This window comes from Diuraphis noxia, unplaced genomic scaffold, assembly GCF_037042655.1.
Source record: "Diuraphis noxia isolate RWA-SAM2 unplaced genomic scaffold, SU_Dnox_SAM2 contig0001, whole genome shotgun sequence".
Classification (NCBI taxonomy): Eukaryota; Metazoa; Arthropoda; class Insecta; order Hemiptera; family Aphididae; genus Diuraphis; species Diuraphis noxia.
The window spans coordinates 57,085,557-57,105,505 of NW_028301711.1; the positions used below are offsets into that span (position 1 = coordinate 57,085,557).

A 19,949-nucleotide genomic window follows, 5' to 3' on the forward strand; every position below is an offset into this window, starting at 1 on the left:
TGTTCGATGTTTTGAATCCACCACAATCACTACATACAGGATATACAAGATGTAAAAGCAGGAAGGATTGATAAAATATAATGAACTATGGAGAACTTTTGCTAAGATATAAGTAATTGCAAGTATAAAAATCAAATATAGCCATCAATTTTGGTTCGCACAATATTATCTTAAATACATTTTTTACAACCATAATAAATTAGCTATTTTTCAGAAAACCTGAATAATTTGAATGAACTTATAGGTAAATAATAAATATGCTTCTATAATACGTAATGATAAAAATAAATTAGAATAAAAAATGTATTATAGGTATATTTAAACAAGTTTTTATAATTATTTTTTCAAAAGTTAATTTATATGTTTATATTGTTTATTATAAAACTTTAAGTCCATTATAATTATTTTATTAAATAATTCTGAAGCTTAAGATATCATACAACATTTTTTTTTTTTATTGTTACACCTTCCTATGAAGGTACAATAATTGAAATATGCAAAGTATCTACTCACTATTGACTTAGCGGGAAAAAAATGCATAATATGCATACTATTAAACTTCAAACCAAGATAAATAGACATTTAAAATTTTAAACAGAACAAGGACCAAAATTATCACACTGGATTTGTTTTAATATTTTGTTATTCAGCCAGGTTCACGAGTTCAATAACCTGATTCTATTCAGACAATGTGCATAAGCTACAAAAGTAAAATCCATGGCCCCCGTGGCATGACCACATTTTATTTACCTGTCCAACGCACACATATTTTAATAACTTCCCCTCCCCACCATAATAGCTCTGTATCCTTATTTATATACTGACCCGTAATTTAATAACAAACAAATTTTTGACCAAGATTACTGCATCACACATTATCATGACCAGATTTGTAAATTGTTGAGTACATAAATGTAATAAAAACGGATCATTTTAGTGAAATTCACTTATGCTTATGAAGTTCAATCCAATTTAAAAGAAAAGCTTCAAAGCTTCAATGTATTATACGAACACCATTAAAATACGTTCAAATATTTGGATAGTATAACATCCTAGCTACAAGAATAACAATATTGAAATACTCTAAGTTAATTTGTTAAATGTCAAACTTACAAACAACACTTTATGTATTTATGTTTATTTTTATTTTTCCGTTAAAATTAAAATACGTTCTTGTATTGCTATATAACTAACTCGTATAGACCCCAAAAACGAAATACCAGTTCGTTTTCGGCTTTAATAATAACTAAGTATAAAATGTCAAGAAGTGAAAGTTGGAATTTCTTGTGACAACTGAAATTACTAAAAAAAACTTCATTAATTCCATGTCAAATACCTTATGTGTAAAACATTTTGAAATACGTGATATCATCAAGGTTAAGTAATCAACTGCCATATTATAATTGTTTTTATATTTATAAATAATATTCAACAACGAGAAGATGCTATACACACGCATCCTACGATTCATACGACATTCCTACTACATTCAATAATAACTTAACTCGGTGATACGCACGTTTCAATTTTATTTAATGAAAGCAAACATTTAAAAAAATATTTTTCTTTTGACAGAATTATAAATTTGGTTGGTATTTTGAGTGGTAAAAGTAAAAATATCTTCGTACATTTCTGAAGAACCGGGAATATAATAAAAATTATAACGGAAAACTATAATAATTATACCAACTTTTGACAAAAACTAAAATTGTTATAAGTTATGAGTTATAACTCTAGTTAGATCCTAATCTAATCTAGAAGTACTTACTTGAAATGTTTACAAAAAAATATTTTGGCTATTTTCAAGCTATTTATGAGCATTAGGAATTTTTCAATTTTTCTCTATAAATATTGCAGCAATTTTTATGTTCAGTCAAAAATTCTAAAAAATGTAATACCAAGTTCATCTAATGCTATTCTTAGTATAATTTTAAAAACATTGAGTAAATCCACATTAATTTTTATGAGTACTAAAAATTATAATTAGTGCGAACGTCAACTGGATCATTCTTTTGTAATTAAAATTTCATTAGATTAGATTCTGAGAGGAGAGATGGATGAATTGATTTAACAGTTGTGTTTATTTTAAATTTATTTCTTGTATATGAACTCTAAATACACTTTTTGTAGCACGAAAAATTCTCTGATCTTCCGCTTCAAGGAGTATTTTTTGTAGAAAATTGGGACTAATCAGTGCTCGTGGAGAAGGGTGAAAAGTAGAAATTTTCAATCACTATACAAGTTAATCAGGAAAAAAATAATACTGGATTGAGTATACAAATTCTTGTTTTTATTTATTTTATTTTTAACAAAATCGTTTTCGTTTTATTCTTATAATTCAAATACGAATAACCGTAAACTTAAAATTTTCATCAAATATTTATACTACTTTAAAAATATTTTGCAGGGTTTTATCTAGCTATTCATAGAAATTTTAAACTGCTTATTTTTTTGATTTGTATATGATAAAAAGTTTGACAGTTGAATATAAAGTTCCTTACAAAAATTTCAAACGGGGATTAAGAAATATTGAAAATAATTAATTATTGTTAGTTTATAAATGCTGAATTTAAATTTGAACTTAATTTGTCAAATTGGGAGTTATTCGATTTTGAATATTGTTTAAAAAATATTAATATTGGAGTCTTGGAACATTCCACTATTACTAAAATTTTTTTTTTTTTCATAGTATAAGCATATGCAAGCTGCTATTTAACAATTATTTAGAATAATTTTTAACTAATTATAAGCTGATAAAATTAACTAGTTATATTTCTATTTATGTCGATAACAGTATATATAATCAGTCAAAAAAATTTAAAATTTAATACATAGCCTGTTTTTATGGAAATCTCAAAATATACCAAATATAAATAAAGGTATAGGTACCTACATGATTTTTTTTATAGATAATTTTTACGAAATGGATATTTAAATTATAAACGAGAAATGTTATATTAATATTTGTTGTTAGTTATTTTTTTTGTAATTTAAAAAAAATGTATGTGATATATGTAGATAATTATACAAAAAGGTACTTAAATATTATAACCTCATAATTATAGTAGATTATTGTATGCGACGTTAGAACTTTAAAAGAATATTTTTTTATCAAGCATTACAGCAAATCGTATGATATCAAGCTTACACAAACTACAAACCGTGAGGTGACCCTATAGATTTATTGATAATGTTTGATTACCGAATAAATTAATACATTTTATTAACAATAAAGTAAAAGATATTAGTTTTCTCCGTAATACTGACCGTTATAATAAACATGACATTTTAAAGATTTAGCATTAAGAAAATATTTAGGATGAGCAACAGCACCGTAAACACAGAGTAGGGGGTCAGGGGTTCAACGCTCTTTTGCAAAATATATATAAATGAATTTACAATAATTTAAAAACTACTAACATATTTTAAAGTATTTTTATAATATGTAATTTTTATGATAACCTCTTTCCTATATTAAATGTCTGAAGTATTGATGAGCATTACAGATATTTAAGATGAATAACTGTTTCCAAATCATTGTATAAATAATTCGCTTTATGTAGTGGATATGTAGTGAAGTTCTTGTTCGATCACAAGTTACTCCTTCACATAATATTAGGCCAGTAAGTAAAAAAAAGTTCTCGTGTGTTTTATTTTTAATTTTAGTAAGTATAAATTAATTACGATGTGGTGCACATTCAAAATGGAGGTTAAGTTAGGACTAAAAAATTATGTTATTTTTTTAACTCATACCATATTTGTATTACTCTAATTATTTAAATTAATATTTTTTTGTAAAGATGCCGACGGAATCAACATAAACAAATATCTGGCGAGATTGATAAAACTTCTATGTAGTTCAAAATTGAGGGAAATGGCAACATCTCAGAATTTTTTGTGCTAAAATATTAAGGTTTATTTCATATTTCTATATGCTACGCTAAGTGGAAAATTTAAAAGGGGATGGGTGGTTATCCAAGTGTACTGAACTCTCCCCAGGCATCCCAACATATATTTAAAAAATACAGTCAATAAATGTTTTAATAAAAAATAACACTTTTATAATATATATATTTTTAGGTCACTAAATTTTTTTTTTATCCGACAATTGATACGCGAATAAATTGTCTCAATTTTGTCGTAAAAAAAGGTGTAATATGCTGAATTCAGCAATAGCCTGTTTGATAGAGACAATCTATTGCGAGTACGATGTTTTCTTAATGGAATATTTTTATAGATAATTTTTATTAAAACAATAGAACCTAATTCATTAGATAAAAATTTATTGTGGTGCAAAATTTTGTGATACAAAATTTTTGGTTATATCGCGTCTCTTAATAAAATAAATCTATTATGTTGGATTGTCTGAGTACAAGTAATTGTTTACGGATTATTCTTTTGCTTAATCTTAAATTTAATTGGAAAAAATTGTTTAAAGAGAAACCAAATATGAATAATGGATTACCTATTACTTAATCAGATAAAAAACACTTTTCAATCAGGGAACAGTACTACTATACTAAAAATATTACATTAGCTACGATCAATTTAATGCCATATAAATCTCAACATGATAGGTTTGTTTTTGATTTATTTTTTACATATAATGTTGAAGTATTGTACAAAATGTATCATACATTCATATAGACTTGATGCTTTAGTTTAACAACGTTTTAAATATTTAAAGATTTTATTTTTTATGAATGAGTTTAAAATGTCACCATATAATTAATGAAAAATGATAAACATAAAAGTTACGAACATCATTTATAACTGTCCCTTATGTCAATTACCACCCATTCTCTTGACCTAGATACTTGATTCTTTATTATTTAATGGTATTTTAATAAACTATATTTATATTTAATGAATATACCTACCTATTAGTCATCGAATTGATAATTTTGGTCGGAATTAAAACATATTCGGATATTATTCACTATTTATTAAATTAATTTTTTGTTTAAAAAGTAAAATTATTATATATTTTATAATACTGTACGAATCATAGCTTATAAATAAAACCAAAATATTTTTTAAATCTTTTATGCAACATAGTACTCATGCAACATGTAACCGTTTATTTTTTGAAGTTGAGTCATCAGTTATAAATTATAATATTTTTACTAAAACTCATATTATGTTTTGATTATATCAGTATCAGTTAGACTTTTATTTATAATAGATTTAAAGCAAAACTTATAATAATTAAAATTCAAAAATGAGTATTAATTTATCATAATGTTTAATATTTTACACAATAATCAGTAAAACTGTTAAAAACAAATTACTAAATTAAATTTATTTATTGAATCAAAACATCAGACATATCAGTCAAGGATTAATAGAACTATAGATAGACTATCATTGATCGCGATGTAAGATGTATGATACGAAATAAGAATGAAAGTGGAGCGGGGAAGGGAAAAATCCATAAAAGTATAAGCAAAACATCGTCGACGCTCAAACATCAATAATTTGAAAATATATCAATTTGGAACTTATTAGTTCAAATTTTAAATGTGCCTATCAGGTTTGTGGTTTTTTAGAGATTACTTTAACACGGCTAAAAAAATGGAAATTTTTACAATAAAAATTATTAGCAATTGTATATTTTATAATTAGGTATTTATGTTATTATGTTAAGCATGTCTTAAGCAGGTCAATAATTGATGTTAACACCGTCACAATTTCTATGAGATAAAATAACTACTAATTAAGTTCATTTTAATTTTTGTATTTTATTAATATAACTTATTATGCGAGTAATAACTTATTGTACAACGATTTTACGACCTGTCGCCCAAGGATTTTAGTTCTTAATTCAAAACATGCTTGGTATTTCCACAACCGTTAACTTAATCAAACTTATATTTATTTCTGAAAAAATATTAGTTGATACAATATTATAAAATAAAATAAAAATTTACTACTCAATCATAGTGTTCTATTCTTATATTTATACTCTATGATTGAATTGTGATTGATTAGTATAAAATATAAAAATAGCATGAAATCTAATTCTATTAAATCATAAAACGTACTAATAACTATATTATTATTATATTTCTACCATACAAAAAGTATTTTTTTTATCATGTATAGTAAATTTTAAGCGACATAAATGGAACCTATACAATTTTATGGAATAATAACTGTGAAGCAATTATACATAGTAATATACTAAGGTTATCTATACAGGTTATTGATATTATATGTAATCAAATCATTAACAAATTACGTGTCCTATAGTAAACGACAATATTTTAATGAGTCACGCATATAATGAATCATGGTCAATGAAAAATATAGCATAGGTATTTTATTTTTAAGTTTACTCACTGCGTTAATTTTTATATTGAAGTAAGTAATTATTATTTAAGAAATCATTCTGAAATATGAGGAGCTGTCAATAACAGACCAAATTATTTTGATCATTTTATATTGTATCACATGTAGATACAGAAATATTCATTATTATATAAGCGTTATACATCTAGTATAAAATTTATAGGCTTACAAAAAAAAAGATAAATTCAGATATACAATTATGACTATTGAGATTCATTAAATTATACAGTTATTACAAAAAACGGAAATAATTTAGTTTGGAAAATTGCATAAACCATTATAATATTATTGCCTCGTGTATTCTATTTTATGTGAGATACACAGTGTAAACTATGAGAATTCTAAGATTTCATTGTTTTCAATTTAAAGTATTAAAGTCTCCCGAAAAACTATAAAAATTACCATAAAATTTGTTCTAGATAATACGTAGCTTTTGTTTGTTAAGAAAAATAATAGTTTGACCTAGTTTGATAAAAATATTGCATGTAATATATATACGTATAGTGTATTCTATTAATATATTATAGAACATAATATAATAATATGTCCTTGAATTGCACGATATACATGCACAGACTAGCAAAGTAACAATTGAACATTTTAGAAATTAAACTAATTGTATTCAATCTAACACCCGTGTGCTTGATGTGGAGCTGTAGAAAACTTACATATTATATATTTATATATTATATACATAGTTACCGATGTATTGAGTTTTTAGTAAAACAAATGGATTTATATTTTAGTCTATAAATCGGTAACACCAGATAAGGTAACGACATTTTTTAAACGTATTTAGATTATCCTTGCTCCCAGATTTCCTAAAGTTTGAGTTAATCATTAACTATGATTGTACGCGCTTATAAAATCAAAATGATCATTTATTTAATTAATACGATATACTGAAACAAAATAATATTTCTTTTTGTTAATAAAAATAAAACAAAATTATTATAAGAGTTCTATACTAGTAAATTAAATATTTGGTCATATATTATTATGAATGATATAAATTCTTGTAAATAGCATAACAATTTTCTTATTTTATCCTCAAGAACATATCTTAGTAAATGATTTTTAGGAATTATAACATCAAGAATTTTATAAATTTCAAAAATGACATGAATTTAATTCACGAGAAAATACAGTAGGTATTATATTATATATGTGCTTAGCGCCTATTTGTTTACATAATATATGAAACTATGAATCCTTTTCTATTAGTAAATTAGTAATTAGGTGCTTTATTTTAATGTTTTATTCACTTACTAAAAAAAATAAAATATAATGCATTTAAGAACAAAATTATACACCGATAGATCGTCGATTCTACATTAAGAACCAAAATAATATTGCAGACAAGAAAATATATTTAATATTCTGTCTGAAAGATGAATAATTTCTTTGTGTTTTTTCATATTTTCATAAGGACTCACAATTCTGTGTCCAAAAAATACTAATGCATGGTCCTATTAAATCAAAATAATCGAGTAGATGAAAACCGTCAGAAAAAATTGGTTTATGTGAAATTATTGAAACCTTGATGAATAATATTAACCTCTTATGAAAGTTATTGATTGAAACAAACAATGTTGCTGCCTCTCAATAAGTTAATCATGTTTTTCGGATTTTCATACAGACTATAATAAAACGGCCGACAGATAAGAACAATAACAATCCTGTTTTGCCAAAAAGAGTTTTTGGGAGTTTAGCGAGATGAAACAAATATGATTAATAAATCGTCATAATATTTTTTCGAACAATAAACGAAGCACACAACTTGAATAGTGGGTATAAACTATAATATTATCTTACATGAATAACTACGTATACCTAAATTATAATAATATTGAATATCAATCAGTTTAACAGAATCTCCACTTTATCTTTTACAGCATATAATACGTAATTTACGTATTATAGGTGAGTACGGATATATGTGATTCCAATAATACATCTACGATATTTGTGAATAAATTATGCATATTGTGTTAAATTGTGTTAATTATATATTAGTATAAAACTCAGATTGGTGCATTTACACAACATATCGATCGTATTAGTTCACCCCACCGTGCTCGGAACTCACCTTGAGGATTTTCGTAGTAACCCCATAATGGCAATCCAATAGCAGTGGCGGCTAATGCGAAACAAGCGAACCCTAGGAATGCCACCAAGGACGAATACAGCGCTTTACTTTTGTTTGGATCAGCCATTTTACGCCAAACCACATGATGTTTCCCGACGCTTCTTCGCCAACCTAGCACACAAAACCTCGGTCGGTATCATTCAGCTGTCCGATTTTCTCCACGTCTGTCCGTTTATTTTTTTAGTATACACATCAGCCATGTCAACTGCCTGTACGTTGGTTATCATCTAAAACAATCAAGTTATTGTTTAATAATATGTTCCTAAGTACATAAAATGTTTTTCGGTTAGGTATAGATAATCTGGGAAATATTTTCTTTGCTAGTTTATCGAGAATGTGTGTGCAAATTACTGTAAATTCAGATAATGATAAATTATCACTGTTAGTCGTATAAATATTTTTATTAATATAGTGTATATACCTACTACCTGAGTATCTGCATTTTCCTACATAATTAAAAATGAAACAAAGTTGCAATAGTTTCATTATAATAATCATTAAAATATAAAATAATAACAATAACAATTTTTTAATTATACCATCATCCTTATTCCCGATTATTTGTCAAACATTCCCAGAGTTACTTCTCAACCGTGTAAAAAGTTGTCTACGGTAAGTCACGGTTCAGTTTGATGTGATTTTGTTTGTAGTGTAGTATAATATGTGCTTACTGCTTATTACGTATAAATTTTAAATGCCTACATAACATTATTGACGCTCTCTACATCACGCTATCCCCGGAACTGGTTTTCACTATTTATTATATGCATTTTTATTTTTATTTATTTTATTCACAGTCACTATTTTCCCCTCGTCAACATGGTGCAATGTTTTAACAGCTATACTACCAATATCTTTTAGAATGGTTGCTGTAGCTGCTGCCATATATTAAGTAAAAAATATATATTACAAGGATCGTATCGCAGTATAAACGATGACGAAAGAGTAATAAGTTATTTTAGTTCCTGTCTATAGAAACATATTGTACAGTAGGTATCTACTTTACTTGTATATAATTCTGTAATACCCGCCGTGTACAGAATGTGTCCCATACGGCCATACCTGTGCTATTCATTTTAAATAGGCGCATCGTTGCCCATGGTTAATTCATTAGTAAACTATTAATTTAAAATTTATCAGGGACTTGAATAAATAAAAACAAATACCTACATCAAATACTGTTTTAAGTTAACTCTTACTGTAGGAGATAACTGTTTTTATCCACAAAACCTGTCCCATTAAAAACTATGGTTGGGCATAGGTGGAATAATTTTTTATATCTCCCAAAGATATTTAAAAAAAAATGTATACGTACACGGTGCACGTGTTACTTAAAAATGCCATGTTTAAATATTATACGAGAATTTTTATTAAACACAACATTGTTAATAATAATGGAGTTAGATAATAATTTATAACCTATCTACATTTATGATTTGATATAATTGATAAACTTATTGAAATTTTAATACAAGTAAATGATCATTATTATTGGTACATATGTAATATTATGAATATATATCTAACAAACAGTAAACATTTTTTTTTTAATCAAATTAAAATTAAATTTTTGATTTTATAATTTATAATTATAAATTTAGTATCTAAAATCTATGTAATATTATAGCACTAATTGTCACTACAATACATACAGTAGTTGCTGTTTATTATAATCACAGTAAATGTTATTAATCGTATATCATAATATATTGGCTGTATTTCCTGTATTACGTACATGTTTTGATTTTCTTTTAGTATTACCAGTAGCTTTATGTTATCCATTTTGTTCGGTACTAAAGTGATTACTTTAAGCGGCAACTACTGCATGTTTAGTTTTATAAAAAATAAAGTATGAACATACTAAGTAACAACACCCTGTATATAGAATTACTATAATAACAGTCAAGCGTTAAAAAAAATAAATAAAAAAATAGACGTGTGCGACGACGCGTTTGGTCTGTAGCCACTGTTGGTGAAAGTATTCTTTAATAATATGCTCGTACGCCATTCATCAAAACAGAATCATAAAACAACCAAGACGACGAGGACATACACAAAATGTGTACACATGTTGTATACTCTAAAGTAAAATGTAAAAATTACACACAAAATAGACGATCAAGAAACTAGAGTTGACATAAATGTTTAAATAAACGGGAAAAACTTAAATTACAACTAAGATTTAAAAATTTAATGAAAAAAACTGTGCAAAATTAGAATAGGACAACACTCACACGCACGCACACAATTATAGAGTTAAAATAAGTGCGAACAACTTGATAATATATATTTATAAAGAAAAAAAAAAATAGCTTAATACGTAATGTATTTACCTATTTTTTAATACAAAGAATTATTTGAATTAAAATTTTTTAAATAAAAACTATATTGTAAACATTTCCGCTTTTAAGTTTAGTGAAATACAAACATTGGGTCTTAAAAATACTTATAATATAATACATAAATTGCTTTCTTAGATTTATTTATAATATTTGTACAATTTTGTTACAATACTAAACATTTTTGACATCTAAATGTAAATTTTTCTAAAACTCTGTTTTTGTATTATAGCTTTGTGAGTCGTAACTATGCAATAATACTTTTATCGGTACTGATGCCTGATATGAGACAACTTATAAATTTACTAAAAATGAAAAAAAAATTAGTTATTGAACTATTTTATTTTTCTTAAACATTTCATAGAATTTATTAGGTTTTTAAAAGTATAACAAATTGGTTGTATAGTTAAACATTATTTTAATTATCTATAACCACCACAACCCTGTGCTAAAATGATTTAGAAATGTTTACAATAATATTGTAATAAATTTTTTATACATGAAATTAATAAAAAATCGTTAATCTTTCGATAAAATCAATTATTTATATCAAAATATCAGTTCATTATTATACGAGTAATTTATTTCATATAAATATACAACGACAATTATTACATTATTATTATGATATTCTTAATTAGTATATAAATACGATTATGTAAAATGGTACAATTATAATGCATGATTCTAAACATTATTCACATTTATTTATTTTCTTGGTTTGGAAAATTATAATGGGTTAATTACAATATATTTAAATTTAATCAACTTAATGTAATTTTATAAATTATGTATATTTTATTTTTTATTGTTTAATTAGAAGTTATATTATATAAATTATTATCAATATTTTTATTTTTCAAGACAGAACTAGAGAGCAAAAAACTTGCACATACAAAAATGATAATTTGAAATTAGTGTATTAAGGTACTTATCATTAACATTACCTATTCCAGTTTAGAAAACGTTTTACTCAAAAAATTGTTTTGAAAATAATTTAAAAGAATGACAATTTACATGCTGGTTTCCGAAGACAATAAAATTGTTTCTCTCTGACACAATATAGGCGCGTGCAATTATAGGGTCTAAGGTACATAACATTTTAGTCATTTGACCCGACGCTTGTAATTTATTAACCCCAGCCCACTTATAATGACATGGTTAATTGCCTATATAGTAGGTATACACCTATATTAATATAAACGATGATTCATTATGTAGAATACGTTAGAAGGCGAATTAATTATTATAACCACTGTTTTCTGTTTGTACTAAAGAGTTCATAACCAAATATCCAAGAAACTATTATAATATTCTATCATTAAATATCGATGTCCAAATCCTAAAAATATGTTTTTAATCATTTTGTATATGGATCAATCATTTATTTTTACTTTGCATACTACAATAAATTTCATGGAATAAGCTATTTAGCTATATGCTTACTACGCCTATGCGTGATATAGCCATATAGGTAAAATATACAGTTTGAATATTACCTATTGGCTATTATTGACTATTGTATTGCATTATAAACCAATTCTTCAACTTGTATCAGATTAAATATTTTATTTATTTAATATTTATTTACTTAATAATAATTATCAAATATTATAATTATAATTCGAAGCAAAATAGATATATTTAATTTATAGTTTTAATTCGTTTAAAGCTAACTAACTTGATATATTTTACTATTTAATTATATATAGATTATAATTATATTATATTATTGTACATAATTATGAGTTATGACCTTATAAATATTTTGATCAAATTTTGTAATCAATAAATTTTACTTTGTATGTGTACTTATAAAAGTAGATTATTTTCCACAAAAAAATAATTCATGATTCATGAAAAACCTACTATTATCTATAGAGAATAAAGTATAACATTAAAATTGTAATAACAGAAGTTATTTTATTATTGATAATATTTATCGTTCCAAATAAATATTCAAAAATGTATTTTGTACTCAAAATGTATGATATTACAATACGTATAGGGCATAGATAATCGTATGATGTTTGATGATATTGCCATCGTTAAAACAGACTTTAAAGCAATTTACTGCAAGGATGATTGTGACATTGAAATAAATCTTATAATAATTGTACTCAATTTATAGGTTGTTAAACCCATATGCAAATTATGAACAGAACAAATATAGTTCAATCAGAGGTGAAAAGAAATAAAATGATATATACTAAACATTACTTAATCAAACATAAATGCTTGGTTGTCTACCAAGTACTAAATAGCTAACTATAATGATGAATAGAGCGTGAATTTTATAGGTACGCTTAAAAGTATCAAAATATGCCATGACGTGATATGTAGTGAAAATCGTAAAAATATGCAATAGAATTTCAACAATTTACATAACAAATTTTTACCAAAATAACTATAACTTTAAATTGTACGATATAAATTATTATTACCTAATTTAAAAACTTAAAAAAAAACAAATTTAGATATTGAATTTGAATACATATATTTTAATCAAAAATATTTAACTCAGGTGTCATCAAATGTATCCCTAATATCTTTACGTAATGGTTTAATGTTAATTTATACGAATAATCAGTCATTCTTAAACAACTCATATCAAATTAAGAATTTATTTACTTATTGAATAAATGCATATTTTGAAAAAAATAGTAAATAAATACATATTTCGGCAAAAAATAACTTAAATACAATATAAACCTCAATAAAAACCCATAGGTAGGCACAGTCGGTTTCACATTTAACTAAAATGAGAAAATATGAAACCTGTAGTATATAATTAACGTAACTTTATTATTTACTATTATCTTAAATTTAACTCTACGTTTATTAATCATGTTTACGACCGATGATTACGATAGTGTGTCGATAGGATAAAATAACTGCATTATAAAATCTTTAGTGGTGTACCACTGTGGCTTTTGTAAATAATAAGTATACCAATTTGTGTCTTTTGAGTAAAAACAAAATTAAATATTAATTTATCGTAAGTATCTATGTTTTTAATTTCAAAATATCATATTTTTTATATTTGTATTTAAGTTTAAAGTTATAAAAAAAAGTTATAAATTAATTAAAAATACATTTTAATTAGAAATAAAATTTTAAAACGACAGGTTTAATTTTTTTTAAGGGCATATTTTGATATTTATTTTGCATATTTGCATGCATTTTTTTAGTGTTTTTAAAGTCATAAACATCCTAACCCTATTCATATGTTATAGAAAGTAAAACTATCAAACGTTATGCTCAATTGACAATTAGTTACTTACCTACTTCTGTCGGAACCAACTCGATTACGTAAACTCGGTCGAATATCATCCGTATTGTGCATGTATAAACGATTCGCGCCAAATTATCTAGTTACCTAACCCCAATGTAACCCAACAAACGTAACGGTCACAAATGAGTAGCTACCTTAAATTATTTATTTGGTCTGGTGGTCAGTATATTTTTGTCGTCAACTGCAAACAATATTGAAAAATAATAATATTTTATTAATGCAAAATGAAGAAATGCATCATTTAATTATCAAGCCAATGATAATACTTATTAAAATTTGTAAAAATATCATTCAATTTATTCATCTGCTCAATTTTATAGTTATTACTCAAATTACTCATAAAAATAATAGCTACCTACCTATAACATAAATCAGAATTACCAAATATTAAAAAACAATGCATTACTTAAAATAATTTTCTTAATCTTTTGTTTGATTGATTTTAATCAGAATCACCAAAAAGAGATAAACACTGTAATATATTCATAATAAGAACAATATTTTTGATAGTAATTAAGTGTAAGTAGCAGGTATCATATCCATATAATAGAGTCTTAAAAAAATAATGTGTATCTACCTAAACATTTTTTTTCTAATTTAAAATATATTAATATTATTATATTATTAGTGTTCAATATATATGTATATTTTTAAATTCCTATTTCGCTTTAAATTTTTTTGATGTCCTTGACTACCTCAATGTGAATTATTTTATTCTATTAATTATTGTTAATTTTAAAATAACTCTGTAATATCATATTCTGTTGTCAATCGTGTTGAACATCCGTCAAAATATTTAAGTTTCACTCGCAATTCAGATTCCCGTTAATATAATATTATCTATACCATATAAATGTTGACATTATAATCGTCTTGTAATGGATATTATTTTATTTTTATTACAATTTACTTTTCAGTTATCAAAATTTAATATTGTTGATCGAAACTATTCGCACAATCTTTTAATAATAAAATACAATTTTATGCATTATGATTTGAGATCGATCAAAGTTAATTACAATATATTGAATATTTCATATTCAACTTCTAAAAATTAGATTGTCAGTAAAGTTACTCTCAGAAATTGGAAACCTTTATTCTTTCATAATCCACTTTAACGGCTAGTTGAATTTGATGAATTTCGTTGGAAGTTCAATGTTTTAGTTTATAACATTACAATATTATGAAATATAGTGTATCATTGATATAATATATTATAATTTAGTCGAGAATTTAGTAGATATTCTACATATTATACCTATACAAGAAATATATAATATGTAAATAAATATAATTTGTAATTGTCAACTTTAATAGAAGGTATAAACTATGCCATTATACGTCCACACACTTGTCAGTCAACTTTATCAAATTTACATTACATTTTTTTATTTAATCAATTTTAACCTAAGTTTACCTCAATAATATAGGTAATATAAAGAAATCAGAAATAAAAAATGTTCCTCATAATAATATCTTTTGGATTAGGGCAAACTATTTCTATACCCGCGTGTGCAGTTTTTTTCGGTCTTACTAACACATACATGGACAATTTAAAGTTCAGAAGAATCCGTTTAGTCTATTATTTTTAATACTAAAGTGACTTTATCTACTATCAAATTTAAATTTAGAGGTAAAATATTATCTAGGGTATCTTTTGAATAGTTTTTTTTTTTTTTTTAATGGATTTACTAATTTATGAAATATACTTACTATACTTAGTATATTTATTTATTATCATTAATAATAGTTTATTTAATTTAATTTGAATAATAGAATAATGTAATATATTAATAATCCATGATGAAATAATAAGATATCTAATGAATTTGTCTTATCTTTACATACCTACAACAGTTAAACAGATTTTTATAAATTTTCTTAAATAAACATTACACAATACATTTCTAATCAATAGTTATACGTACTTGGAGAAACTTTTGCTAAAGGTACTTTTATTTTTAAATTGTGGTGTCCGTAAGGCATAAATAATGACATAGCATTTTCAAAATATAGTATATATATTATATAGTATATAGGTATTCATATACTATAATATTGCATTGATTAGAACCTAAAATTCATATAATTTGAGACAAACAACACTAAATAATACTAACTAATCAAATAATCACGGATATTAAGCTAAATATTGCTGTTCTTCAATTATGTTAAACAAAAATATTTTAAATTGACAAAATTTTGAGTTTGTTTTTTTAATAGAATGCCGTTTACACTAATAATAGTTACAACTACAAGTTAATAGCTAATGAGCCATAACAAAGAGAACAATGAGGTGGCGTTTTTTTTTATGTATTCAATTTCATGTTTTAAGCTTATAATACATAGAAATATGACATTACTGAAAATATGTTATGTAGATGATAATATCATTTTAATTAGGTAAAGTGTACACCTTAATGTACATACCTACAGGTTTAACGGATATAATACTGTTTATGCAATCCTATCAATAGATAACTGAACCTGATAATGCTGTTAACTATGTAATTTGTATATTGGATCGCCATACAATTATTTAGTATATACATATATATATATATTTTTTTTTTTTGAATACGGATATTTAAAATAAATAGTTTGTACGGTAGATATACAGGACGTAACAGGGCGTAACAAAACTGAAATTCGACTTAAAAATAATGGTTCAATTGTACACCGTTTGATGGTTTTAAAACAAACGGACTTTAACACGTTACCGTGTAATTCTGACAATTCGTTGAACACGCGCAATATTGTGTATACAAATTTGCTTGTTTCGTGCGGACACCTATATAAAAGTAAAAACTGTCGATTTATAAAAAAAAGTAAAACCGATGATGTTGTTGCAGATGTTTAAGTGTTTGAGTATCGCCAAAGTGTAATAAATAACACATAATAATAATATTATATTGGAATTTTACAGAGACCCGTTGGTGCGCGCGCGTGAGCCGAAACCTGTATTGTAGTTATAGGTAGACCTAACTATACGGTACACGTGTGTTGAAACAACGAGGAGTGGACTCATTTTTTTCTCGTTCCGTACGCACTCTGATCAGGAGGACCACTATATACCTACGTCAAAAGACGTATATTATATCGAATATAATATGATCGTTTTACGTGTTGCGAAACTAGTGGACGGCTAGCGAGCAGGATCAATCGCGGCGATGTGTTTTGGAAAAAGAGTGACTCGGTGACGTTGGTATTTTTATTTTTTCATTTTTAACGCAATTGATTAGCAGTCGGAAATCGTTGCGAAGGACGGTGGTGCACTCTCGCCCACATGCACACACAAGCGTACCACATATTATTTTATATACGCGCGCGCACACACGCCAAACACACACACACAAACAAACAAACGTTTGTTCACGACCCGATGGTTGGCATGGAAATTTGAAACGCAACGCTCGTCGGTGCGAGAAAACTTTTTCCAAATTTCACAACAGAAAAAAAAATCCGAAGTGGACGTAATGTGTTTATTCGTATACCAGCTATAAATAGTTTACATAATAGTGTGTACCGGGTACTTGCACCATATAGATTATTTTTTTTTACACGCATATACTGATGATAGCACGTAGGTATATATATATTAAATTATGTAAATACGTATCGTAGTGATGACATCGATATTGTGCGTGAGATGTCGATAATGATTTTGTCAATACACGACGTGTATTACAATTACACAGTATATAATATAACCACATAGGTAGATACCACCAAACAATCATGTAATCGTAATGAGATAATTCTATAAAACCGAACTTCAAAAGCAATTCTCGACTTACTAATAATACGATATAGGCACACATGCGTTAGTGACAGCAACAGCTGCAATAGGACTGCGCGGCGTACGATAACCGGCCGGTCTTCGCGCGCAATCGTCCACTCTGTCAGGTATGGTTGGTAACGGCGCTTGAAGCTTTTAAGTTCTTGAAGCGGTTATTTATCTCCCGCGGTAGTCTTGAGCTGGTATACGAGCAACGGATCGTCACATTTTCCACATCGACTGATACATGAATCGGCGGGAGAATTGTTAAAATAAATATCACCCGCGAGCAGTTCACACGGACCGTATAATATTATAATATATTATATTTTAACAAAACAATAATTTTTTAAACAACGATAACGACGATGGCGATGATAACAGCCACAACAACAACAATAACGGATACGATATGGTATAACAACTTACTGGTCGTATTACACGTCGCTGGTACACTGCTGGCAAACGGTGTGGTTACAGAGTAGGCCAGCAAGCTCTCTCTCCGCGGCGGTGGAAAAAAAACCATACACACGACAACAAAACAAAACCCGTCCGATGGTGGGGCGGCCGAACGAAACTAACACGTAACCAACAACACACTCACACGCGCGGGCGACCGCGCTCGGCGATGGCTGTCGGAGTAGAGGTATATAATACCTGTGCGTATAACGTCATGTAATAATAATAATAAATAATCTTATACCGCGGTACGTACCGTACTCTGTACAGTGTACCTGGGTCTGGGTGCGGTTAATATAATATATTTTAAAAACGCGCATCACGTGCATGGTACACCTAATAATGTTATTGTAGTGGTGTACATATAAGTACTACTTATTTATTGCTTTTATTTTAATTAGCTTTTAGTCGGTGACTATTACAACTTGACCATTATGTTGACAATACACAATTGATATTTAGTACAATATACTAAATATATATAACATTATTTTAATTTTATAACATGTGCGCACCTGCAGTAAGTAAATATGCCATCCATAAAAAAAAAATATAATGACATCGTAACTATGTATAATATGTTCATATGGTTATAGCCTTATAGGTGCTGTTGCGCAGTGCTTTAATGATAATAATATTATGTTATATTTTGTACACACATGAAACGCGAGTAATATTACCAACGCGAGAATCATCTTTGGCAGAGAGAGTGAGGTGGTGGTGGGATGCGTGTAGCGTGTGAATCGTATTACGTACGCGCACCCGACTTTTTTACTCTTCTTTCTTCACTCGTCGTCGTCGTCATTATTATTCGGACGCTGGACGGCCACGGAAGACTGCCGTCGCCGCCGGGGCCGGGTGGACGATGTATCGTCTGCCGTGTGCCTACGCGCGTAGTATCGCGTGTATAGTGACGTGAAGCTTGGCCGGCCGAACGTGACGGAGACGCGACAGACCGGCGCGCCACGGCTAAACCTTACATGTCGTGACCAACGCGCGTCCGCTGCTTTTTTTTCACCGTGCACTTTTACTAGGTACTTATATATTATTGTTGTGCATTACGACTTACTGCAGCGTCAGCGTATGCAAGTATATTTATAAATATTATCGAGGTTCTATACCGCGGTATAGACCTGCCACGCGTCCCGGTTAATAAATAATATATAATGATATAGTCGTTTCTCGATGAGTGGAAGAAACGATATCGATGGTTGGTATTATCGTGATATAACAGTTAATATATCATAGCCGATTGAAAAACAATTACGGTATCATATTTTTAGGTACCTACCTAGGTTTATATTATGTTAGAAGTATAGTATACGCGATAGAATTGTAGGTATTGCACTTAATAGTCGCATTGTTATCATCGTTATTACCTACTAATTACCCAGTAAGGTACCTACCAATATTTCTAATCGTACCATTATAATACAACAAGACGTGATCACATAATATAGTGACCGAGTGCGTCGGGCGGGAACGAGAGACGGTTACAACGGTTCTCCGCCCCGCCAGTTCCGGTTATCACCACATGCCGCACACGCAGCACAACTTGCGAAGACGGCAGTGAATATA

The 19,949-nt window shown here is 27.1% G+C and overlaps 1 protein-coding gene across 1 annotated transcript in view; it reads right to left on the minus strand.

The window, feature by feature from the left end:
• The window catches only part of LOC107162715 (uncharacterized), a 36,164-nt gene extending 17,783 nt beyond the window's left edge, over nucleotides 1–18,381 (minus strand). The window contains exons 1-2 of the mRNA XM_015509725.2: nucleotides 17,932–18,381; nucleotides 8,441–8,727 (exon numbers count right to left, since the gene is read on the minus strand). Coding sequence (XP_015365211.1) covers nucleotides 8,441–8,567 — 127 coding nt within the window. The 5' untranslated portion in view covers nucleotides 8,568–8,727; nucleotides 17,932–18,381. The remainder of the gene's footprint in view (nucleotides 1–8,440; nucleotides 8,728–17,931) is intronic.
• Nucleotides 18,382–19,949: the final 1,568 nt, after the last annotated feature.